Source organism: Phodopus roborovskii, unplaced genomic scaffold, assembly GCF_943737965.1.
Source record: "Phodopus roborovskii unplaced genomic scaffold, PHOROB, whole genome shotgun sequence".
In the NCBI taxonomy this organism is placed as follows: Eukaryota; Metazoa; Chordata; class Mammalia; order Rodentia; family Cricetidae; genus Phodopus; species Phodopus roborovskii.
Genome location: NW_026126444.1, coordinates 2,722,458 through 2,749,393, shown reverse-complemented (window position 1 = coordinate 2,749,393; position 26,936 = coordinate 2,722,458). Strand labels below are relative to the sequence as shown.

The 26,936-nt window shown below is 44.8% G+C and overlaps 1 protein-coding gene across 1 annotated transcript; it reads left to right on the top strand.

Moving 5' to 3' along the window:
• Positions 1-9,409: 9,409 nt before the first annotated feature.
• Positions 9,410-21,879, top strand: Txn (thioredoxin). Its single transcript, XM_051187852.1, has 5 exons — positions 9,410-9,578; positions 13,926-14,030; positions 14,802-14,861; positions 20,371-20,436; positions 21,669-21,879. Exons 1-5 carry the CDS (start codon positions 9,555-9,557, stop codon positions 21,729-21,731), a joined length of 318 nt encoding a protein of 105 aa, XP_051043809.1. The 5' UTR covers positions 9,410-9,554; the 3' UTR covers positions 21,732-21,879.
• The last annotated feature ends 5,057 nt before the right edge of the window (positions 21,880-26,936 follow it).

Genomic DNA, 26,936 nt, shown 5'->3' with positions numbered 1-26,936 from the left:
CCCCTTGGAAATTCTAAGTAGTCTTGAGTGGACTCAAAAAAAGATAGCTGGAACCCAGGAGCTTTGGGCCACCCCTGCTCAGTTCCCTTGCTCTTGGCATTCAGCTCTTTTTGCACCTATATCATTTTATTTGGGGAGCAACAGCCTGAATCAAGGCTCTCTAATTTACCAGCCTTGTGACTGAGAACTGGAGAGATGGCTCAGGGAGGCTAAGAGCACTGGTTCTTACAGAAGACCCACATGGCAGCTCGTAACTCTCCACAACCCCAGTCTGAAAGGAGTCTGCCTCCTTTTCTGACCTTCATGTGCACACAGGTGCACAAATATACATGCAGGTAAAACATACACATAAAATAAAAATAAATAAATCTAAAACAAAAAACCAAAGGCCTGACATACCAGTAGATGACAATTCGGAGTAAACAAACAAGCATGTGTTAAACATATTAACAAAGTATGCTTTCATTCATAGTAAACTTTTTCTAAGTGATCATATGGTAGCTTAGGGCTATAAACACATTTATATCAGGCTTGTAGTCACACATTCTCCTCTCAACACTACACACAGAGAACCAAGCTTCTATTCCCACCCAACCCCCAACATAGCTAAGCCAAGAGATAGCTGAACCGGCACTGTCCTAAGCAAAGCCACTGGAGAGTCCCTAGATCCACGCTTCCAGAAAGGCAATCTCTGGGTCCCGAAAGGGACCCATACAGGGCCACTTTAGGAATGACTCCAGGAAGTTTCCCTCTTGCATCATTCCCCCAGAGATCTGAGTTCCTGTGAGAGCTGGAGTGGCTTGAAGACACAGTCCTACCACTGGAGATTAGTGTCAGGGATGGGATCAAGAGTGACTGGTTCCCACAAGACTACAGGGCACAAGGCAGAGGAGGGTGACCCAAAGAAGTGGGATGCTAGCTCCCCACCCACCCCTGAACAAAAGAAAAACCAAGATGGCTTCCAGGCAGGCCAGAGCCCGCAGCTGTCCACCACATGAAGAAAGGAGGTGGTATTTTCTGAAATATTGTTTATGTTCATGCTGTGAAGCTGCCCAGAACTTTAAATCTCCTTCTCTCCTCCGAGAACACTTACATCCTCAGTGGATGTTTCACCCTTCTGACATCCATGCAAAAGGAACAAGAATCTGGCAGTAATTACAAGCTGCCTCTTCCGCGGCCCAATGAAACAGCTCTCCGGTCCTTTGTGTTGCATTACTTTCAATGGCAATCCTTGCCTCACAATTTCATAACAGCAACAGTTTCTAATTCAACCTAAACACTTTATGATAAGTTCAGTAAACGATGAGTCTATAAAGGTGCTTGACATATTCAGGGGTCCTTTTCTCAGTTGGGTTGTTTTGAGCTGTAAGTATCAGAACAACCAACTTTAAACCATAGAAGCCAAACAAAAATCAAAGAGTCCAGGCGTAAGGCAGGCTTCTGAGAACTTCCTTGGTGACCCAGCTCCATTCTCAGGGATGTCCAAGATGCCTCTGCCCTTGTTGTACATGTTTTTCATCTAAGACTAGAAGCAAAATGTCTGAAGGAATTCTTTGATTCCCCCCGTATACACAGGCTATCTGAAAAATGATGAAAATGATAATATTTCTTCCTTTCAGGTGTGTGTGTGTGTGTGTGTGTGTGTGTGTGCATGTCTACATGTATATCTGTATGTGTGTGTCTGTGTATCTGTTTGTATCTGTATGTATATTTTTATTTCTGTGTGTCTGTGTGTATGTGTCTGTGCATGTGTGTCTGTGTGCATATTATCTGTGTGTGTGTGTGTGTTCCTGTGTGTGTGTCTGTGTGTATATGTCTGTGTACCTCTCTGTGCATGTGTGTCTGTGTGTGTGTGTGCATCTGTGCCTGTGCTAGGTTTCCAACACAGAGCCTTAAGAATGCTAAGAAAGTTCTCTACACTTCAACCCCAAGGACATTTTCTTAATATTTATTAATTTATATTTTATATTTGTTTTCATTTGTGTATATATGCATGCCATATGTATGAAGGTACCTGTGAAATCCTGAAGAGGATGTTGGATTCCTTGGAACTGGAGTTATAGGCAGTTGTGAGCCAAGTAATGTGGGTACTGGGAACCCAACTTAGGTCCTCTGGAAGTGCTCTTAAGTGCTAAGTCACCTCTTCAGGCCCTATTGTTTATTTGGTTGTGTGTGTGTGTGTGTGTGTGTGTGTGTGTGTGTGTGTGTGTGTGTGTGTGTGGTGTACAGTCATGTCATGGTATAAGTGCGGAGCCACAAGATAACTTGCAGGAATTAGTTCTCTCTTTCTACCATGTGGTCTCCCAGAGATCTAACTCAGAAACAAGGATGACAACACTATGCCCTTACCTGCTGAGCCATCTCTTTGTCCCCCAAGGTCACTACTTTATGTAGTTCTCAGAAATAAAGTAAATTTTTCCAGATCCCTGATGCAAGCTTTACTCTTATCTCATTGACCTAGATGGGGCCACATGCTTAACCCTGAATCAACTAGCTTGAATCTGGGATTGTACAGTGACCTGCAAAGAGAGTAAGTATATAAACCACACCTGACCCCCAAATTTGCAGCCTCCACGTAATAGCAAGGATATGATGAAGCAACAGTGGGTCCCTGCCACCACAGGTATCTGAGCCTCATAACTCCACACAATGAGTAATAATTACTTCCCAAACTCCGTGTTTGAGAAACTTAAGACTTAGTGGAAGACAGAAGCCATTATCCTCTAACTATACTGAAGACACTACCAGGAACTTTCTTGCCTCCATCGTAGCTGGACAGAGGCTTCTCTCGCCACATGGACCCGTGTTAGTTGTCAATGTTTCAGAACCTATGATCTAGAGAACCAGGAACTACTAGGAAAACCACTTGAGTGGCAAGTCTGGCTGGTCTCCAGGAGGAGCAGTGCCAGCAGCAATAGGACACCCAGGTGTAAAGTTCACAGGTATGATGCAAATGTACAGGAAGCTCGGGCTATTTTGAATTTCAGATAAATAATAAATAATGCCAATATACTTACTGTTTGCCCCCACACTAGGCAGTTTCCAATCCTACATCTAAACCACTGTCAGGAATTCTGTGAAGACATGACATGCAATGTAAGTTGCTGTCACTCACAGTTAGGACCTTTGATCATGCCAATCTCAGCACCCACTTCAAAGACCCGAGCACATCGTCTAGCAATGAGCCTGTCATAAAACATAAGCAAGCATGGAAAAGTGCTGGTACCACCTTCTAAGTCCAGGTTTGAGAAGAATGGGGTTTTTGAAAGTTTCTGTCTGGTCCCCAGAGGGAGGAAAATCATGCCATCTTTCCTGCCTTAACTGAACTACATTCAAAACAAAGACAAGTCTAGAATGTTATATGACTTCAGAACTAAGGGTTACAGGGCTAGCAAGAAGGTAAAGGTACTTGTTGCACAGGCCTGAGGACCTGAATTAGGGGCACAAGCCAATGGTGGAAGGACCATCTCCCAAAAGTTATCCTTTGACATCAATATGCATACTCACTCAGAAACATACACATATGCATTTGCAGGCACACACACATACACTAATAGTAACAAATAAAATTATGATATTAAATATTACGCAATTCTGGCATAGACAGAAACCTCTGTTTGTAGGATGATTTTTTTTTTCCTGTCCTTTGGTCTATTCTGATGACTAAAACTAAATTCTCCTCATATGAAATAGCCTCACTATTGTTAAATATAAGAACATGGACACGTTGGAAAACCACTATTAACATTATTAATAGTGTTCACTTCTAAATTATACTGTATTGTTATGAACTGTCTTATTTCCCGAGAATAATGCATCTTCATGTTGAATTCCTGTGGAATGGAAGGCCAGTGCTGATTTACCAGTTGCCATGGTAGTGAGTGTGATGAAGCAATTCGTCTAAATGGCTGAGACTGGAAATACTCTCCTCTGCTCTCCCAAGATAAAGAAGGAAGCAGATAGCACCATGAAATTCCTGCTTTAGCATGGATGACAGAGACTGGTGGGTACTTGAGCTGTCACTTTTTTTTAGCTGTTTGGGTTGGGAATTCTCATCAGTGTGCCTTTGCCCTCACAACCCTCCTGCCTCAGCCTATAACTCTGCCTAGCACTCAGAGGCTTCTTAGTTGATGCCCTTAGGTAGTTTGCTGAGCTTGAATGTGGTGCTTGTGAAGGGGACACAGCCTCTGCAGAACTCCCAGCTTCTCCCATTGCTCTGGGATACAATATGAAGTAGATTCCTCTAGCATTTCAAGTATGAGAACTCAGGAGGCTGCTGAATTGGTAAAGTGTTTGCTGTCCAAGCCTAAGGACCTGAAATAGATCCTCAGGACCCAAGTGGAAAAGCCAGGCATGGTGCTGTATGCTCGTAATCCCAGTCCTGGGGAGGCAAACACAGGCAGATCCCTGAAGCTTGCTGTCCAGCCAGTGTAACCACCAGCAAGGTCTAGGCCAGTGAGAGACCATCTCAACAAACATGATGGTCCATGCCTGAGGAACATCTGAGGTTGTTCTCTGGCCTCCACACAGATTTGCCTAGAGGCACAGATAACACACTCACTCATACAGAAATGCTTAAAAACAAACAAAAGAGAAAACGCTCTTAATGTGTTGCTAGTTCTTTTAAATCAAAATTTTAAAAAAAATCAGGACTAAACCTTGATAGAAAGTTGTTGTTGGTATTTTTATCTTACCTCAAATACTTAATTTTTAAGGTGTTTGTGCCTGTTACCTATTGTTTGACTACAGTCAGTTTTCACTATACTTTTTTATTTTTTGAGATTATAATACAGTTACATCATTTTTCTCTTCCCTTTTCTCCCCCCAACTTTCCCACATATTCCCTTGCATTCTTTTAAACTGATGGTCTCTTTTTAATTGCTCTGTGTGTGTGTGTGTGTGTGTGTGTGTGTGTGTGTGTGTGTGTGTGTTCCTAAATGCATAAATACAACCTGCTCACTCTGTATATTGTTACTTGTATGTTTAGGCTTTCAGAGCTGACCCTTTGGAATTGGACAACCAACTGGGGGCTCTTCCCTGAGGAAGGTTTCTCCCACTCTCAGCCGCCCTCCTTCGCCTCTTATTGTCTAAGGCCAGAGTCATCAGGAGCTTTCCCCTTCCACATTAGTGTCTGTGGGTGTCACTGCAGTCAATACCATCAGCTCAAAAAGGAAGCGAAGATGAAAAACAAATTGGTGATTTAAACCGAATTCAAGCATTACTATATTCCCCATTGCTCCTTGAGTCAGTATACTTTCGTTAAGCCAAAGCTTCTTTTTCTTTTGTCTTTTAACCAATATGCTTTAGATACTAAGGATGGAACTCAGGAACTCACACATGCTGGACAAGTGCTCTACCTCTGACCCATGCTATTTTGTTGTTGTTGCTGCTGCTTTTGTTTGTTTCCAACAGGGTGTCATGGAGGTGAGGCTAGCCTCCAACTTAAAAAAATTAGCAGTGCTCGGCATAGTGGAACACACCTTTAATCCCAGCACTCAGGAAGCAGAGGTTAGCAGATATCTGTAAATCTGAGGATAGCCTGGTCTACATAGCCAAGTCCAGGCCAGCCAGGACTGCACAGTAAGACCTAGCTCAAAAAATAAAATAAAATAAAAAAGGAAAAAAGAATACTTAGCTCTGAAAGTATGCTATCTTACCTGTAAATTAGTTTTTAATATCTAAATTTAAAGTGTCGTAAATGGAGTTTATAAACTAGCACGTTAGGTATTTTTCACTGGTAAACTGAGGAGTACTGAAGATTTATGAATCAGCTTGACAATGTAGCTGGCATCCTTCTCCTCCCATCAGAACCTAAGAATCACCTCCTTGAACCTTAACCCTCACCCTACCCCGTTAAGCAGGAAGGATAATATCTACCGCCTCAAGGTCAATGAAAGGCACAGGGAGACAAGACACACCCAGCTCCTTCTGGCAGCAATAACTGTATATGTATCACTCCTGATTCAGTTTATGCCACTTCACACTCACACCTTCATCTCAACTATCCTGCTGGACACTTGCTGGCCTCTTCCTGAAGACCTGAAGGTCAAGGTTGAATCAACAGTAGAGGACCTGATGAGATATTCTGTCAAATGTGGATTCCAAGGCTCTGTGGAACTGGCCTTTCTCTTGTATTCAGGTCTAACAGCAGAGCAAGGAAGCTAGGCAACACTGCAGAGGCCTCAGCTACTCTGAGGTAGACTTGGAGAAGGATGGCCTTTAAAGACAGAGCCTTGGAATCCAAATTTGAAGCAAACTTTAACTAAATACTAGCCAGGATGATGGACTTGGGCCAGGACCATTCAGGGGATCCCAGAAAATAGGGATGAGTCATATTTTGCAGAGACTTAAAAAGCCCAACCCTTAAGACCACAGTATTTCCAAACAGGTCCAATCGGAAGCAAGCATACATTCTGACATACCCTCTTCCTGCCTATTTCCTGCCTACATACAACCAGGGGCAAAACATACATATTGACATATTTCCTGTCCATATACCTCCCACCTACATGTGACCAAGCACATGGGTACAGTTGAGTCAAACTAACTTGTTCAGGGGAGTGAAAACATGTGGCTTGTTATCTCCCACAAACAATAGCCTCCAGCATCTCAGGAACTTTCTGTACTTGGAAAAGAACCTCTAACAGGTTAGAGGCAAGCTTGTTTGTTTGTTTTGTTTCATGGATCTCTTGGGCACAGTAATTAAAACTTAAAACATAAGTTTGGCTCTCATAATGACTAATGAGATAATCAAAGAAATAAATCTGTGGTTTGAGAAAAACCTGCTCCAGAAGCCCTGTGGTTCCATTTCCTTCAAAGCAGAGTCAAGACCTAGATCTCCCTCCCCACATGGGAGTCTTAGGATGAGTGACATGGAAACCGAAGGAAGCCTGTCATCCATGGCCCACTGCTACTCTCCTAGATCATGTGGAAATATCCTTTTGATTCTTCTAGTCAATATCTCCCCTTCCTCTGGTACCCCTTAGATTTCCTCTATGGCTGATCTCATGATTCAAACAAAGCTCTTTCCCTAGTCAAGCAAGGTCAGCTTCTTGGACATTTGCAGGAACCGGGAGAGTAGAGGTTCTCTTGCAGGAACCGGGGAGATTAGGGGTTCTCTTCCTACAGAGATACTGGGCTAGAGGAATCCAAGCCAGGGCTACCTTTAGGTGTGATAGTCATCCCACCAGAGGAGGACAAACACTGAGATGGTGCCACTGAGAGCGACAGCTTTAGGATCCTGGTAAATGAGTTCCTTCTTCTCTTGGGTTTAAGTCAGGTTGAGCTAGAGCACCTTACAAATGAGGCTCCTGATCACTACACAGAGTCAATTCCTCACATGAAGATCTTTAAATCTGCCTCTCCTCTTGCCCCCATACTGTTCTACACAAAGGGACATTCCCTTTCTGGGCTCCCATGAAATTCCCTCTGCACACCATTGTCCACGCAGAATATCGCTCCCTTGCAACTGAAATTCTAAGGACCATTTCCCATGCCCCTGTACACAGGGATTTTGCTTAAGGCAAGATCCAGCTCACTTTCCTTGCACCCTTCAGGAGAAAAACAGCCCTTTTCTTCTGAGATTCATGTTACAGTATCAGTGGTTTTCCTTTTTTTTTTTTTTTTTTTTTTTTTTTTTTTTTTTGTTACAAACTTCCTGATTACTTAAGGCTAACACCTGTTTTATAGTCTCTCCATCCACCCCAGCTCTGTCCTGCAGTCACTTTCAAAGTCTCATATCGGAGCTCAATCTTCAGACTGAGTATTATCTTCATTTCACAGGGGAAACTGGGGCTAAATAAACTGACCTATAGTAACCCAGCTGCTACGTAAGGATGCAGACAGGAGAGAAGGCAAAGCTGAGACTCCTAATACATTCTCTGACCTCCCAGTTCCTTGTTCTCTGTATTTGCAACATCCTCCACATTTCCCCATGTGCGGTGGCACTGGACAGGTGCCAGGGAGTCTGTGGGCATCTGAGGGTCTATGAGGAGGTGTCAGTTAAGGGAGGGACCAGGTCTTACAGGTCAGTGATTTCCTGGCCTTGCTAGACAGATTCACTACTAGATAGCCAGGAAGCTGGAGTGTAGCTGGACTGGAAAAGACCAACTGGAAAGCGTGTTATAGATTCAGCTTATCAGCTCAGGGTCCTCTCTGCCTCAGTTGTCCTCATAGGGAAGGCAGCACCCATCCTCAGTCTAGGACTGTTCAAAACACTCCCTCTTGTCCACATCCTCACTCACCATTTGCATTCCTCAGCCCTCTAAAAATCTTTGCACATCTGGTTCAAAGGTTCTGGTTTTCTTCTAGTTCTGAACAAAGGTGGGGTGGGCACTGGGACAGGGACACAGTTTCACCATCTCCAGCTCTGAAAGGCAACCTTGGCAACATCCTCTCCCAGCATGCTGGCTCTGTCCAGGCTCCACCTCAGCTTCGGGCTGTACAAGCCACCCTAACAATGTCTTAGCTTCCACCACACCCCGTCCTCCTGCACCTCACCCTGGTTATCATCGACAAGCACTCTTCCTGGCGTCTCCCAAGGCGGAAAAATCTCTGCAATGCATGTATACTGTCTTTGTAAATACAAGACAGCCAAATTCAGCAAGGCCGGCACGGCACCACGCAAGCTTAATTAGCGCTCACGATGACTATAATTAGACTCGTTTATTGAGTGCTTCCTTATGTGCCAAGCGCTGTCCTCGTCAGCTTTCAAGCCCTTAAATCCTTCAAGGCAACGCTGTGAACTAGACAATCCGATGTCCATATGCCTGCATGCGCACTGAGAAGAAAATAAGGGCACTAAAGGGCTCTGTCCCTCTCCAGCAGCAGGTTCACCTGCGAAAGTTAAAGTATATTAAGGAGGGGAGAGAGAAGTGTCAGGGAAATCTCCAGAAAGGAGGGGAGGGCGTGTACTGAGACACTTCCTAGTCATCGTTACTCAGCACTTTGAGGGGAACGAACCGCCGCAGCATGGCCGACCTGGTCGAAGGATACACCTCTGCCCCAGTCTGGAAGTCTCTGACTTAGTCTGTTTGGGGCTTGGCCAATATGATCCTAGAAGGCCTCTAGATTGTGACAGGGGACTGTGACCAACCTCCCTACGCGGTGCACAGTGAAAATATCCTTACGGGAGCTGAATTCACGCTCGCTTTCCGCTGTAAGTGCGCGGGGCGGTGTCTGGGAGCCCGAAGATGCTCCAGGCGCCTGCGCTAGCTCCTCCCCCTCTAAGCTAAGGTCCCGGTTCGGCCGCGCAGAGGGCGGAGACAGGGGCGGGGCTATCCTAGAGCAATCCCGCCCCCTGGAAACCTGATTTCCGCTCCACCTCTTGGGGGCGTGACTTGGGCGTGGCCTGCCGAGGCGCCTTGGCGGGCGCGGGAGGCTAGGGAGCGCGTCCCCGCTGCACGCGCCCGTCCGCCCCGCCCCGCCGTGCTCCGCCCTGTGGCTATAAAGAGAAGGCGGGCGCCTCGCTCGGCCGCAAGCTCCGTCAGTCGTCTCGGATCCGTTTCCATCGGATTCTACAGAAACTCGTGTGTTTCCTCCCCGCGACAGCCAAAATGGTGAAGCTGATCGAGAGCAAGGTACGCGTGCCCGGGCGCCGCGCGCACCCCTTGGTGCTGTGGAGGCCGCCCTCTGTATCCCTGTCGGCTGAGCGGCTCGGGGCCTGTGCGCGCCCTGGGCTTGGAGAGCACGCCCTGGGGGAGGGGACGGGGAGACCCTGGAAAGCCGGGTTCCGGAGGTGCACCCGCTGGCAGCACCTGGGTTCCCCGATCTGGGTTCCTGCAGTCTCCAGCCCTCTCCTTACCGCCAGCTCCAATCTGGCGGAGGTGAAACGATCCGGTAAACCCTCCGTCTGAATCAGGATTCGGGATCTCAGGGAGGAAATAGGGAGCCGCCACTCCTCGATTGTAGAGTGTCTTACACAGCGCGGGGTGTGCTGTGCCGCAGGGCTAGGCCGGAGTTTGCCTCCATCAGTGGCCCGCCGCCTAGAAAACCAGTGTCCGGTCGGTGCACGGGGCGGGTACCTCGGGCACCCTCGGGCAGGTGCTCCAGGTGACTGCTAGGAAGGAGAAAGGTCCAGGCCCCGCCCGCCCGTAGCACTCCTCCTCCGGCAGCTCAGGGCGTGTTTCCGGCAGCACTGGCTTTGGAATGACTCAGTACCCAATGTCTGGGCCCAGGGGCCTCGCTACCCTAAGGTTTCAGTAATTCACCCACAGTAAGTGGGCTTTGCCGGAACCAGGGCTCTCCTCTCCCCTGGGATTAGTTCATTACCAAGTCCTGGTTTTGCCCTTTGGGAAAAGGGGAAAAAAAAATACCTAAGGGAAAAACTGTTGCTATATTTGAAAGTTACTGAGAACCAAAATATCCCCCAGATTGGGAAAACCAGAGCCTGTTACACTGTAACTACTCGGGGAATATTTGTATAGTGGAAAGTGAAAGGGGCGGTGGTGGGAAGTGATGTATGGAAGACTCACGAGGTAACCTAGTTAACTTGTTAACCTAGCTAACTAGAAGTGCCCGAGGAAGGCAGATCCACGCCTCCAGTTACGAGCATCTGTTTGGGCCTGGTTGGGTCTCAGTACATGAGTCTGGTCAGAATCCACCCACAACAAGTCGTTTTAGACCCAGTACCCAGTTGGGTCCTTACCTGTTTAAACTGTCTTACTTATGGGACCTTTGCCACTCACAGTAGGAAACATGTGTATTGGGGACAGGAAACCAGTTATTAATAAAAAACTTGAGCCCCAAAGGTCTATTAACAAGGCTCTGATCGGGGTCGCCCCGAATCAGAGGTTAATTAAATATACCTAGGTATAATCTGATGGGCTTAAGTTGGTTGGTTTAACCATGCAGCATAGCTGTGTTTCTGAGGACTGTTTGAGTAGTTAAGGGTCCCTGGGGTCTGTTTCAGACAAGAGTAGAATGATAGGCTATGATGTTATGAAGAAAAAAACAGTTGGTTTGCTTTGTTTTTAAGACTAAAACTATTTATTGAACTACACACAAAGCATGCTGCTCAGTGCTTTACAGACCACTATGTTAGACCAGGGTGTTGGCTTGTGCCTCTAATACTAGCACTCAGGAGACTGAGGCGGTCAGGAGGATCACCACCATCCATCCTGTCTTGGGCTACAGAGTGAAACCTGTCTCAAAAAGCAAAGAACGCTTTGTGTTTGGGGCCTTTTATTTTACATTTATGTGTAGGGGTAGGCATTCACTTGTGGAGGTCAGAGGACAGCTTGGGAGGGTTGGTTCACTTTTATCTTGAGGATCCTGGGTATCAGAACTCAGTTCCTTGGCCTTTGTGGCAAGCACCTTAATCTGCTGAGTCACATTGCCAGCCCCTGAGCTGGGTATGTTTGAGAAGAAGGATCTTAGCAACTGTTTCTGACTACTCCAACTGTGTTGTGTTCAGGTCATGGGTGTCAGTGATGGAACCATTTCCTACTTGTGATTGTTAGTTTCTGGAGCTACAATTTGTGATTTGCTTCTTAGTAGATAATTTTGAATACTCTTCAAGCTAGCTTACACATCTGGAGAAGAGAACTTGTTTGTGAAGTTGGCACATCTCTGTAACTCGAGTTCACTGAAGCCAGAAATTAAGATTGCAAGCCTCTTTTTTCAGAGTTTTAAGTAGTTTTACGTGAGTTTGATTCATAGTTGTTGGGGGTGGGAATGGGGACCTGAGAGTGTTTGAAATGCAGTTCGTCCTGTTTTTTATGTAATCTCATCAAATTTTTATTGAGGATCAGCCATATTCCAGTTGTGGGTGTTGTCAGACCAGCCTGCCATACCACCTTGCCCTGTGTCCTGCAGTAAAGAATGGGTGGTGTGGCCTTTCTGGAAATCATATAAGGGGATATTTTGTATGAAATTTATCTGTGACAACCACTGGTGGTAGTTTCTATTACTCTGCACTGCATTCCTACCTCCTGACCCTAACACTTAGCTATGATCACACCCAGGCTTGGGCTGGTGGACCTGTGTAACTAGGCCAGTCTCCAGAAGTTGTTGTAGCCATTCTGTACTACTCTCAGAAATGACATATGATTATTTTTCTTGAAAAATATGAGTTAGAAATTAAAAACCTAAAAAAATTACGTGTGCTCAGGCCTGAAGAGAAGAGAAAACTCAGAGGATAAGAGCACTGGCAGTTTTTCAGAGGTCAGGTGTCGATTCCCAACACCCATGTGGTGGTTTGTAATCATCTGTGACTCTGGTTCCAGTGCATCTTCTGGTATCTGAAGGCATCAGGCACATAAGTGATGTACATAGATACATGCAGATAAAACTATCCATACACATAAAATAAAATTTTTAAACATTTAAAGTAGCTACACTCTATGAAAACTCATTAGGTTTTTGTTTTGGGTATATAAATATGCATTTTAACTTTATAGTTTATTTATTTTGTGTATTGTGAGGCAGGGTTTCTGTGTGTTGCCAGCCTTAGCTATCCTGGAACTCACTCTGTAAACTAACCTGGCCTCTGCCTAGCAAGTGCTGGGATTAAAGGCATAAGCCACCACTGCCAGACTGTCTTAATAACTAATTTGACTAACATTTTTTCTCCTAGAGGAAATGTTGACTTCAGATATAGCGGTTTGTGTTTTTTTTTTTTTATTCATCTTTGCTGCCTCAGTTTTGGTTTTGGTCGGCACCAAGTGACTGATGGCAGTTTAAATGAGTCCCTGGTAGCTAGAATGTTAGGTTCCTAGGGTTACAGTATCAAGGCTTTTGTTAAATAATTCAGGGAGGTTGATGGTGAGGGTTTTTGTTTTGTTTTTTAATTATCTTGTGACAGGTGTTAACTTAAGCGTAACAGCCAAAGAAAAATCTCTTTTTGAGGAACTAAAACTTGGGTTCCTCTGAAGAACAGTCGGTGTGTCTTGATTCATAGGGCAAAAGTCAAAGGTTGAGAAGCAGTGTGATCCCAACTCTAGAAGCCCTGTTTAAATTAAGCACACAGAAGGAGCTGGAGAGCTGCCATAGAATAGCTGCTAAGAGTGTTTCTACTCCCCAGAAGATCCTTGTTCGGTACCCGCTACCCATGGCTCCAGCTCTAGGGGTCTCATGCCCTCTTCGGTCCTCTGTGTGCCGGCAGACAGACAGACACACACACACACACACACACACTCACTCACTCACTCACACTCTAAAGCCAAGCACACAAAATCTGTTTATGCAGTAGTAACCTGAGTAGGAGGTTGGTCTCTTGGACACTGTCATGGGGAGTTTACCCATGTTTCACCCTAGACGATTTCTTTTTATTTCCCTGTTGGTTAAATAACTTGTGACTTGTCCATTGCTTAACTGTCTTGAGGCTTCTTCAAGCTTGGAGGCTCTTTTCATCAACCCCGAAGAATACAGTGTCTACCATAGAACTAACTTTAATGTGAAAACAGTTTTAGTACATATGCCTGCTTCCCTTTTTGTTTGTTTTAGTGTTGATATAAAGTGGTTTCATGTTGGGGGGGTGTAACTCAAGGGCAGAGCTCTTGCCTAGCATGTGCAAGGCCCCTAGGTTCGCAACGCCATCGCTATGCCCAGATTAGCCGGTTCACAATATTGTATAAGTTCATCTTGTTGAGTATAACAATATCGGCAGTGTGCAAGGTTCCTCTCAAGCCACCTTATTTGGTTGCTTTGGATAAAACGTGGGCCCTTAGAGCATAAACGGTTGGATTGTCCTTAGTATCTCTGTGTTGTTTGTGTGTTTGCTTAGGTCTTTGCGAGCGGGGAAGGGGAAAAACGGTCTCACTGGCTGGCCTGGAACTGGCCAGTGTAGACCAGGTTGGCCCTACCTAGAGATCTGCCTACTTTTGCCTCGTGAGTGAGTACTGGGTTGAGAGGCATGTGTCACAGCTGGCCCCTGTCTTCATGGAAAGTGAAAGTGTATGACACTGGTGTTCTTTCTCCTTCCTCAGGAAGCTTTTCAGGAGGCCCTGGCGGCAGCGGGGGATAAGCTTGTTGTTGTGGACTTCTCGGCCACGTGGTGTGGACCTTGCAAAATGATCAAGCCCTTCTTTCATGTGAGTATAGAAGCTCTGGACTTGGAGGCTGACAGTGGTCAGGAGTTGGAGTGAACGGATTGATAGTGGCGGGGGGAGGGTAAGGGCTGTACTTGTTTTCCTGCGCCATTAGCCGAAAAGTAGTAGCATTAAAGACTTATTACATGATAAAGTTCACTGAAGATGACCTCTGGGAGTTAGTTTTGTTTATCCTAAGTAATTTTCTTCTTTTACATTTTAAACCAGGACCCTAGTTGGATATTTGAGCCTCAAAGTGCCAAATTATTTTACCCTTGAGAAAATTTGACTTGGAGGTAGCTGTGTTCTGATGATTGCCTAGTCTCCAAGCGGAGTCCTTAGGCCTGGCTGGTGAGGTTGCTCTGTGGAAAAGGGTGTGGATAGCTTGCCATGCAAGCCTGGCCTGAGCTGGGTTCTTGAAACCCACACTGGAAAGAGGTAACTGCCCCCAAAAGTTGTCCTATGAAAGAAACTTTTAAAATAAATAAAAATTTAAATATTTAGTATATGAAACTGGAGAGATGCCTCCATAGTGAAGAGCTCAGGCTCCCAGCACCCAAATGGAGGGTCACAACCTTCTATAACTAGGTCCAGAGCAGTCAGCACCCCCTTCTGGCATCTGCAGACATATACATATATATGTGTGTGTGTATATGTCTGCAGATAGATAGATAGACAGACAGACAGACAGACAGACAGACAGATATGAAGCTTAACTATGTTGACTGCCATAATCCAGTTCTAACAATTTTGGTTCCTTTTTTAATCTTCCAGTCCCTCTCTGAAAAGTATTCCAGTGTCGTGTTCCTTGAAGTAGATGTGGATGACTGCCAGGTACGTAGTGAGAAACTGGGTGCTGCCAAGCATTTCCGAGTGTCCTGCCCTCTGAAGACTACCCCGTTCTTTAAAGTAAAAATGCAAAGTAATACCAGAAGTAGAATTCTGCCTTAGAAGTTCTGTTTTCAAGAACAGACGTGTCCTGGTTATGGGTTTAATCCCAGCTACTAGAAGCTGTGTATGGCACTTCCTATAGTAAGCATCTAAACAGTAGTTCCCAGGTGATGGAGGCCTTTGTTGCATAGGCCTGTATCCTACCCTCACTCTGAGATGATCTGTAGATACAAGTGAATCTTGGCTCGAATAGATAGTAGATTGGATAGCATCATGAAGCTGTGAGGTCACTTTTGAGATACTCTGAACTTGCTGTGGCACGGGAGCTGTATTCACAGGAGTATTCTAATGCTCCCTGGTTTGAATCGGTGAGAAAGCCCAAACGTTTTAATAAACGTTAGAGAACCCTGGTGCCTTGGGAAGCTTGGAGAACTTCAGGGGGAAGAGTCTAGGCCTGGTTTTACTTAGCACTCAGCTCTGTTCTGTGTGTTTCCTACTTGATGTTGTTAGCACCCATCTACTCCCCATTGGTGTTTTAGAGGTGGGAAAGCCGGAACAGAGGAGTTGGTTTTGGAGTTGCATAGAGCCCCTGGCAGAGCCAGTATTTAAAATGAGGCAGCAAGGCTCCTGCCCTGCTCTTACCTTCTCCATATCTCCCACCTCCCACCCACTCCATATACACGCTGTCATTTGGGTTCTTAGCATATGACCTTTCCTCTCAGAGGCCACTGGCCTGGAACGACATGCTTGGGGTGGAGCGCCAGGGCTCCTGAGGGTGTGCATGAGTTCTTTCACTTGCCCTGTGGGGCAGGAAGAGGTGGAGAATGGGGTGACAGCAAACGCATTGGGCTGGCTTGCTGCTGGCTTCTGCTTTATGCCACTCTGCCACCTTCCTCAACTCTGTCTATAACCAGATCTCGTACCCAGCCATCAGCCTGGCGAAGGTTCCTGAGGGTCACATGAGGTGTAGTCCTCTTTAAACGCCCAGCTCCCACCATGCCGGGGGTGTTTTCTCGGCACACCTTTTGTTCTGTAGTCGCTTGTGCTCTCTCCTCCCCCGACGGCCCTTTCCTGTCTGATGGAACCCCACTCGTAAGCCTCGCTTCTTTTCCATGCTCCCGTCTCCCTTTGCCACTCTCATGCCACATCCTAGGTTGTTCCCCTCCTGTGGGTTCACACGATCATCTTTGCTTGCCCATCCTCCCAGCCTGTGGTGGTAAGAAGGAATGGATCCTGGGCTGGTGGCTCCCTGTCTGTCTTAACAGTGGGCGCTTGCTCAAGTTACTTGTCTGTGCCTCCTCTCATCCTCTAAATGGTCCAGCATCACAAATAAGGTGGTTTTCCAGATTGAGCAAGCCCATAATTATGGCGCCTTTGGAGGGCCTGGCTCCTAAACACTGGGTGAAACATGGCTGCTTTTACAGGTAGTGAGTATTCACAGTGCTCTGAAATCCAAACTGTTTTGAATGCTGGGATCATCCAGGGAAAGATTCAGATTTTTTTTTTTTTTTTTTTTTTTTTTTTTTTTGACTAAGGGATACTCATAGCATCTCTTTGCCATTAATCTTTGTAAAATGACTAAGGGAAGTTACTCTCCTAATAGTATCCAGAGTTAGGGAGGGAGACTAATAACTTGATTTTGGGAGCATGAAAATTTGTGTTTGTTATTGGGAACCTTTGTGCTCCGCTCCCACCCTCTTGCTAGATGGTTACTCGCCGGGGAGACATTTACTCAGATATAGATCAGCCAGCCCTGTCAGATAATTACACAATTTCTTTTAAGTGATGATTTGCTGAAGTCTAGTGGCCTCAGCGTACATTTTCTTGAACTGCCCACAGTAACAGGGTGGGGTAGTGGGCTGCAGCGTAGTTGGTGGTGGAGGTGTAGGAAGGGCCTGTAGAACTGAGGGCAGGCACTCCTGCCTCAGTCTCCACCTTCCACAAAGATAGGTAAAGCCACTGGGGATACAGCATGATGGCTCCTTCCTGTCTGTTTGGAACTCTATTAGCACCCTTGATGTCTTTCAGAACTTGAAGTGACCCTGTGACAAATCAGAGCTTTTAACTTTGCTTCCACGCTCCAAAGAATGTGTCATAGAAAACCTAACAGGAAGTTCCTTAAGCCACCTGAGTAGGAAGAAATCCTGTAACCAGTTTGAATGGACAATTTGGCCTGTACCCATAATGTATAGGAAAATGATTTTATGGTCACAGAAAAATATACATATAGACCCTTCTAAAACGGTGTAGTGCAGTGGCAGCCAAGGGGTGGTGATGCATATTTTGTAAATTAAACAAAAAAAAACAAAACAAAACAAGACAAATCTATAAACTTTCAAATACCATGTGTTCAGCTTTTCTCAGAAAGCCAGGCATGGATAGATAGGAATGAAGTGAGTAAGCATGGTTAGTGTTACTATGATTCTGTAGAGGACTATGACTATCCTAGCACTAAGGTTCAGTGTGGTCCTGTCACACATACTCAGAAAATCTGAGATCGGGCGTTAAGGTGGGAAAACAGGTCAGTGGTTACCAGGGGTTGGGGTCTAGGCAGTGGCTAATTGCAACAAGGGCAGCTGGAAAATCAAGGGGCTGGTTTACACCCTGCTACTGGTGATCACATGACCCTGCCTTGATCAAAACTCAGAACTTGTGAACTCTGCCAAAATGTGAGTTTTTCTGTATATAAGTTTTGGGTTATTTATTTATTTTTTAAGCAAGAAATAGGGATGTGACCCAGGTTAGATGAGAGAATGATAAAAGAAGCAGGATCAGAAATGGTGTGTATGAGAATGTGGTGGCTCACACCTGCGGTCCCTAAGAGTATGATTCTGGAAGCAAAAGCACAGTCTGTGGGGCTTTCGGATCACTGTGAGTAGGCATCACAGCCATAGAGTGCTACCTGGGAGAGCAAAGACCTAGAATGATGACAGGTTTACATTGGCTTTACCAAAGTCCATAAAAACGGTAGTAGATGACGGTGCTGCTATGTTCACTGATGCTGACTTGATACAGTTAAACCATCAGTGCTCCAAATTTGAATTTAACCCAGTCTGAAGCTGGTGTATGTGGGGAATTGATCCTAGTGCTCTGAGATAGTACAGACAGGAAAATCTTGGACATTGTTTTTATTTAAAAAGAAAAGGGAAGGAGAGGCATTAGTAAAGTTGTGTGTAAATATATCTTAGCTACATTAATTAAAACATTGTTTTTTAACCAACGCTGTTTCACCACATGTTAATAATTAACCATTTAGAGTTAAGCTGTTGCTGGTCTATCTTGTTCTCTGTTGCTGTGTAAATCTAGAAGATAAAATGTGTAAGAAATCCTGGGCATACAGGAATGGTAAAACAGCTTTCTCTCACTGCAGAGCTGAGGCCTTGGTAGATCCCAGTATATAAAGTCTGCCCCAAATGAGCAGGGTTGGTGGGTTTGCTGCCATAAAAGTCATGAGACTGAAGTACTGTCAAGAGTTCTGCCTCTAGGGTTGATGAATGGGAGAAGCAAATCAAACCAGTGTGCAGGAATGTCCAGGAGGGTTGAAAGCACATTAGGAAAAACCATCATTTCCATTTCAGCTTGAATCGCTTGAAGGGTGGTTCACTCAGGACTAGAGAGATGGCTTTGTGGTTAAGAGCACTGACACAGGACCCAGTGTCACCAGCATCTGGGAGCCCACTGTAACTCCAGGTCTAGGGAGCTGACACCTTCTGTAGGTATTTACACATTGCCTTAGTTCAGGTTTCTTTATCTGTGATGAAACACTATGACCCAAAGCAACAAGAGGAAAGGGTTTATTTTGCTTACACTTCCAGGTCACACAGTCCATCAGAGAGGCAAGTTAGGGCTGGAAGCCAGAGGCTGGCGCTGACACACAGGCCATGGAGGAGAGCTGCTCCCTGGCTTACACAGCCTGCTTTCTCACAGCATGGATCTTTAACAAAGTATTGCTACTCACACAATGGGAGAGTAGAAAGTGGGACACATGAGTCTGTATCTGTGGATGTACATATACCTGTGTGTGTTACAGCATGCATGTAAGTGCATGAGTGGTAAGATTGATTAGTAAGTAATGGGAAGCTTCTGGTTTTTTTCCTTCATGGGGCAAACTAGAATTTTCTGGAACCCATTAGTTCATATTTATATATTTTAAAACCCAGGGTATATGTACTTATTCACAAGTATACGTACGTAAGTTGGAAATTATCTAAAAGTATGTTGAACGGAGTTCAAATGTGAAATAAAATACCATGCCACCTTTAAAAAGGTCACTTTGACACACAGCAAAATGAGAAAATTCTTGGTTTTATTTATCTTGCTTAGGTACATTTCATATATATATATATGTAAGCATTTTACTTAAATGCATGCTTGTGCTCTCACATAAGTGCTTGGTGCCTGTGGAGGGCAGAAGAGGGCATTGGATTCCTGGCACTAGACTTACAGATGGTTGTGAACCACCATGTGGGGGCTGAGAATCAAACCCAGGTCCTCTACAAGAGCAGCCAGTACTTGTAACTGCTGAGCCACATCTCTAGACCCCATGAAAGTCTTGATGCTTTAACTAAAGATTTACATGAAGATAGAGCTGTAGTTTTAAAAATAAAATGTATATGAACACAGACCCTTATGATGCTATCTCATTAAGACCCTCTTTTCCAATGTTTGTGATTTATTTGTTTAGGGTTTGTTTGATGGAAACAGGTAGGGTCTTATCACCCCAACTGGCCTTGAGGTGGCTATGTAGCTGAGGATGGCCTTGAGCGTCTCGTGCCCCTGCCTGTACTTTTAAGTACTAAATTTCAGGTGTGTATTGTGTACCGTCATGCTTGGCTAATGGTGACCTGGGTTGTAATTCCATGTCTGGCCCTTAGCCCAGCATCATGTGTGCACACCTGTAATCCCAGCACTCAGGAAGCTGAGGCAGGAGGATCTTAAATTCAGGTCAGTCTTGGCAATGCGGCTGGATCCTACCCAGAGGATTAGGAGTGTTTACCTAACATATGCAAAACCCTAGCTTCCAAGCCCAAAAACAACTTGTAACAGTTATCTAGCCATCATGTACATATTCCCCACTCCCTTAAGTAAAATTGGAAAAGTTTAGCAAAGAAGATGTCATTTCCCTTTGGTATTAAGATTTTTGAGAATTAATTGAAGAAACCGAGTAGTGAGTGGCTGCTGTACTAGCTGATCCTAGTAGCATCCTTTTTTGTTAATGCTTGACCTTGGAGATAGATGTGAGAGTTTTTAATTGAGGATGCAACCTGTTGGGCTTCTGTGTTGTCATTGTATTATTTGTTATATTGATATTCATATGGTCAAAAGGCTCTGGGGCTGAGGTTTGGGGTATACAATGGGAAAGAAGTATAGTTTTTGGAATTTTCCATCTAAGTTTAATGTTTACTTTCTTGTTTTCATCCTCTCTCCCTGACCACCTCCCTCTACACCCTAGGATGTTGCTGCAGATTGTGAAGTCAAATGCATGCCAACCTTCCAGTTTTACAAAAAGGGTCAAAAGGTATGTCTGTCTGACTAAGAACGCCAACTGGAGCTGAGTATAGTGGCACATACTTTTAATCCCAATACTGGCTAGATAGAGGCAGGCTCAAGTGGATCTCTGAGTTTGAGGACAGTCAGGGCTACACAGAGAAACTGTCTTCAAAACCAAAAAAATTCTGGGTGGTAGTGGCACAGCCTTTAATCCCAGGACTCTGGAGGCAGAGACATGTGGATGTCTTTGAGTTCCTGGCCAGCCTGGTCTACACATGGAGTTCCAGGTCAGCCAAGAATACACAGGAAAAGCCTGTCTTGAAAAATCAAATAACAGAACAAAACTGGAGCAGGGTGTTGTGGCACGCACTTCAGGAATAACCTGGAAGTTTGTTGCAAGTTCAGGTCAGCATGGGCTGCAGGGTAAGACCCTATTTCCAAAATCAGAAAGGGGAAAAAAAAGTACGGAATGAGTAAAAGAATGTGTGCTGTAAGCACAAAAATAACTGAAGTGACTCGGGGAGATGTGTGTCACCATTTTATATTTCGTGACTGCATAGAGCAAGCCTGGCATGATGTTGCATGCTTGTATTCCAGTGCTCAGGAGGCAAGAGGATTGCTGCAAGTTTGAGGTTAGCCTAGGATATATCGTCATGAGTTGCAAGCTAACCTGGGTTACAAAGGGAGACCACATCTCAACCAAAACCAGAAATAGCACTTTGGTAAAAGAATGTGTAGTACAGGTGCAGAAAGCATTGTCGTCCCCACTTCCTACCTCAGGATAACGGGGCTGACTCATGTTGGGAGGCTGAGGCACAGCAACACCATGGATTCAAGGCCAGCCTGGGGACCAGAAAAGACCTTGTCTCAAAAGAAAAAAAAACCAGACGTTGTCTTCCTGGACCTTTATGCATAATGCAGTGCCTATTCTCTGTTAAAATCCAGTCACTATCCCTAGCTAGTTCATCATTCTTGTCTTGAGGCACACATCCTTGGACCTTCTCAGGTCATCGTTCTTACTAAGAGGTGTTTGTTTGGGGGTGAATTGCATGGGAGCCCTTTGGCTTTTCTCCATACTTGCTTATTTTTGCCGTTTCGTCTTTTGTTTTGTTTTCAGTGTTTGTGTTTAAACTATCATTCAGTGAAGTGTTAAGTAACACCGCTCTCACACACCTCCTTTTGTTCTTTCCGTGACTGTCGCTTCTGTCCAGGGTAACGGCCGGCACTGCTCTCATTAATGTCTGCTTCATCTCTTAACAGGTGGGTGAATTCTCGGGCGCTAACAAGGAAAAGCTTGAAGCCTCTATTACTGAGTTTGCCTAATCATGCCCTGGAAAACATGACCAGCCACCAGCTGTTTCAAACATGTAACTTTTTTTAATTTTCAAGAAAATATGAAGTGTGGAGAACTATGCCCAACTGCCATCTGATTATAAATGACAATAAAATATTAATTCTACCCTTTTTAAAACTGTCTGGTGTCTTTCAGTACAAATGAGAAATGGCCTGATTTAAGCCCCTTATTTTTAGTAACTTTTAGCCCCTGAGTTTTTTGTTGTTTTACTATTAAAAAGGTAGGAACCTGGAGAGATGGCTGGCTCAGTGGTTAACAGCAAGCATTGGCTGTTCTTGCAGAAGATCTGCGTTTACTTCCCAGCACCCACATGGCAGTTAACCACCTGTTTCTTAAGTTCCAAGGGACCTGATGTCCCTTGCTGGCTTCCCTGGGCACCAGGCATGCATGCAGTACATGTATATTCATACATGCAGATAAAACATACGTATTAAAAGGCTTTTAAATATTAAGAAAGAAGATTTAGAATCTATAGTTCTAGAAAAATCTCTTGTTGTGCAGTTACGTTAAAGTCTTTAGGGTTTTTGTTCTTTTACTTTAATAAACAGAAAATTCTAGCAGATAAACAGAACCACTGTGTGTTCCTGACCATGAGTGTGACTGATGGGTCATTTGTGAAGAAATATTAACCATGGTGACTGGTCTTTAAAAAGTCTGGTTTTAGTGGTGGTGTGTGCCTGTGGGCTTCATGAAAGTGTGTGTGTGTGTGTGTGTACATTGAGATTCCAAACTGAGTAGGAAAATGGAAGTGGTTTGGAAACCCTTGTTCCTTTGTAAACAGCAAGGAAAGGGGGACTGCCAGACAATTTTCAGGTTGATATTGAAAGTCATAGAGTTCCCAATCATAAGCTAGGCATCCCATTAATCTTTGCAGTAACTGTTGGTATAGATGCTATCATCCCCAGCCTTCAGTGAAGACAGGCATAACAAGGATTAATGTCCCCATCATCCCAGTCAGTAGGATTTGAGCCAGAGTTGTGGCCCCAAAATACATTGCTCTTAGTAGCAAGCCAAGGATGGTATGTGGTAGTGATTGGATCTAGGTTTCTTCCTCTAATAAAGTTATGGTGATGAACTTCAAATCAATGACTGGAGTAATATGTTACGACCAAGACACTATGGGCTTGGTATGTAGCTATAAATAAGACCTTGAGCATACTGCTTACACAGAAGGCAAACTAGTAAGGGGTTACATGGGGTACATTTTGTGAGGCAGAAAGAACCAGGAGATTGGCCCAGTAACAGAGTTACAGTGAGACCTGCTCCAGATCAGGTGGCTGGGCAGGGTTCTGTGAGATGGAGGAGCTGAAACTTGATAGATGAAAAGGACTCCCACTGCCAAATGCCAGGGTGTCTGCTTTCCAGATGAGAACACCAGGCACAAAGGGTCCAAGGTAAAGAGGTACAGAAACCATCAAAGTATGAAAGAAAGATGAAGTGGCAGAACTCAGTCATCCCAGGCTTCACTTGTGTAGGTGATGGGAAGCCTCTGGACAACAACTGGTGTGACGGTAAAGCAGTTATTTTCAGCAGGAGAAATGGAGATTAAAAGTGAAAGCCAGATGGACATCTGCAGATACAAAGGCAGTAATGACAGATGTGGGGAGGCTGTAGCGATGGAACAAGCCGTCTGAGGACTCCGGAGAGCAGGACCGAAGAAGGCATCCATCCTCACTTTCTGAAACACCTGGGGTTCTGTATCTCGTCTTGAGAGAAGGGTCTGAGCAAACAGGTGACGGTAATGAAGTCTAGGAATTCCAGCTGCTTTCAGGTTGTACATTCAAATGAAAAAGGCTTTGGAGGGTTGTTGGGTACTTACAGAAAGAAACCTCTGCCCTAACACGGTACTAGACAGGACAGGAATTGGACGACATCATTGAGATGCCCTTTAGAAAACTGAAGTAAATCAAGGAAGAGAATCCAGAGTGAAGATTGAGCCTAAAGAACTCTAACATTTGGAGATGGGGGGCACAGAATAGGAAGAAACAGATTTCCAGGTGACCAGAGTGGAAGGGGGACCAAAATGTGCTGAGAGATTTGGAAATGTGAGGAGTAACCTTGATGGGCATAGGCTGGGACAGGAGGAGCAGGAAGGCAAGACAGATTTTTTTCTTTTTTTATTATTGCATTTTTTAAATTAATTTATCTTTACATTTCAATCCCAGATCCCCCTCCCTCCACCCTCTCCATACCTCCCATCTGCTTCTCAGAGAGGGCAAGGCCTCCCCTAGGAAGTCTACTAAGTCTGCCCCATCATCTACTTGAGGGAGTATCCCCTACCCCCCCACACCCTTGTGTCTAGGCTGGACAAGATATCTCTCCATATAGAACGGGCTCTACTTAGTTTGTGCATTAGTGTTAGATCTTGGACCCACTGCCGATGGCCTCATTCATATATTGTCCCAGTCATACCATTGTCATCTATATTAAGGGAGTCTAGTTTGGTCTTACATAGGTTTCCCATTTGTCAGACCTGAGTCAGTGATCTCTCACTAGCTCGAGTCAGTTGATTCTGTGGGTGTCACCATCATGGTCTTGACTCCTTTGTTCATGTTATCGATGCTCCCTCACTTAATTGACTCCAGGAGCTTGGCCCAATGGTTAGTTGTGGATTTCTGCATCTGCTTCCATCTCTTGTTTCTGGACAAGGGTTCTAGCTTCTCTGGGGTTATGGATTATAGGCTAAGCATCTTTTCCTTTGTGGAAGACAGACTCTTAAGTGCTGATTGTACAAAAGGCTAAAACTAGTTCTCTATCTCATTCTGTACAAAAATCAACTCAAAACCATCAACAACTTCACTGTAAGATCAGGAAGAAGCCTGACACTTGTTAGCCCAGAACTGAGAAGGTAGACGCAGGAGTGAACTAACCTGGGCTACCTAAGAGCCCTCCCCCCCAAAAAAGAAAAAAATCAATAATGAGAGAAAGTAGAAGTGGGTGATGCAGCAGAAACTCCTATAGTGTGATAGGATGGAAGCCAGATGGGAGGGAACAGAAATGATTTCTTACTGATTATATCCTATAGGAAGTCACCCTTTTTTGTAAAGAAACACATCTGGGGGATTTTGCATCATCTTTCAGAGCAGCACACATGGTAAACATGAACAAAGGTATGCATTCACTAATCCATTGAGCTGTGCTCTTGACTGGATGTGATGTGACCAGTTCCTTCAAGCTCCTGTTGCCTTGACCGCCAGCGGTGATGGATTGTGTGTGACCTGGGATTGTGAGCTGAACAAACCCATTCTCCCTTAAGTTGCTTTCGCCTGGGTACATAGAGTAAATGCTGTTCATATTGACATAGGAAAAAGTCTCCATGAGACAAATTACCAAACAATATTAAAAATCAAAACAGTATAATTGAATATATATATAGAACACAAAGCATGCTAACTATCCCTACAAGCAAGTCTGAATGTAAATTAACAGGAAATGCTCTCTGAGGACACATTTCCAGCTAAGCAGAGAGGTGACCAGAGAAGGAGTAAGATAAGGATAAAGTCTACTTTTATCTCTAAGTATTTGGGTGTTTCATAACACTAGCAAACAATTTAGGGTCACAGTTTGTCACTACTGGAGGTCAACATGACAGAAGCTTGAAGTAAATGGTTGCATCACACCTGCTTGCAGTTAAGACCAGAGCACAATGGATTATGAATGAATACCTTTGCCCAGCTCACTGGCTTTCTCCACCCTTACACACATCAGGGTTCCCTGCTTAGAGAAAGATGCTGTCCACAGTTGTATTTAGTTTAATTAGGTTATCAGCAGTAGTTGCCATTTCAACTATTGTTGAACTACCAGAAGAACAAAAAAATCAACACAAGACCCCTATCCACAGGCCTCTACTAGAGGTGAGAATCCCTCCCCCCCCACACACACCCTTCCCTGGGCACTCCCTGGATTGGCCCAGAATCTCACTCCCCCCTGTGTCCTGTCCCCAATGTGAGCACTCCTGGTGCTCTGATACACCCCCACCACCACCATGAAGAGCCTACCCTCCCCCCTACCCTGTGCCATACCCTGCCCACTGTCCCACTGCTCTGGTTGGGCACTGGAACAGAGGGTGGATACAACAATCCTACCACCGTCAGGGAACTTCCTGGAGCTGCTCTGAACACACTAGACCTGCTTATCTATGAGGGACCACCCTGAATCCCCACCTGCCTAATCTCTGACCCCCACCACTGGTCCTCTGCTGAAGTTCTGGGCCCCTTCCAGAGATCCGCCTATCCCCTCCGGACCATCCTGAGTCCCTGCCTGCTGGATCTTTGACACCCATCGCTGAGCCTCTGCTGGAGCTGATCTTTGAACCCCCATTGCCAGGACTCTGCCTGAGGAGAGACTGCCTAGAGATTTTGGATCACCCAGAACTACAGATATCAAACTTCTGACCCACCTAAGCCAACCAGGGGAGTACCAGAGAGAGAGAGAGAGAGAGAGAGAGAGAGAGAGAGAGAGAGAGAGAGAGAGAGAGAGAGAGAGACTCCATCTGCACCTACTGGAAGAAGCGATGGGAAGATAGCAATACAAAAAAACACCTAACAATCAAAAGACAAGCATGACACCACCAGAATCTAGGGACTCTACACCAACTAGACCTGAACACCCCAAAGCAGATGTAGCAGAAGAGAACAACTTAAAAAATATCTTCATAAAAATGATAGAGGCCCTCACAGATGATGTGAGAAAATCCCTTAAATGGAAGAAAAATCAAACAAAAAATTAGAAGAAATGAACAAATATCTTAAAGTAAGGAAAGCCATGAAAAAACAATTAAACAGGTGAAGGAAACAGTTCAAGACTTGAAAACTGAAATAGAGACAATAAAGAAAACACAAACTGAAGCAATGCTGGAAATAGAAAAACTGGGCAAATGATCAGGAACTACAGACACAAGCATAAACAACAGAACACAAGAGCTGGAAGAGAGAATCTCATGCGCTGAAGATAAACTAGAGGAACTAGATTCATCTACCAAAGAAAATTGTAAATCCAACAAATCCTTAACTCAAAACATCCAGGAAATGTGGGACACCATGAAAAGGCCAAACCTAAGAATAATAGGCATAGATGAAGTAAGCCCAGCTCAAAGGTGCAGAAAACATATTCAACAAAATCATTGAAGAAAACTTTCCCAATCTGAAGAAGGACATGCCCATGAAAAGTACAAG

Coding starts and splice junctions, on each gene's coding strand:
- Txn (XM_051187852.1), top strand. CDS start 9,555: ATGGTGAAGCTGATCGAGAGCAAG. Junction 9,579..13,925: donor TGAAGCTGATCGAGAGCAAG/GTACGCGTGCCC, acceptor CTCCTTCCTCAG/GAAGCTTTTCAGGAGGCCCT. Junction 20,437..21,668: donor TTTACAAAAAGGGTCAAAAG/GTATGTCTGTCT, acceptor ATCTCTTAACAG/GTGGGTGAATTCTCGGGCGC.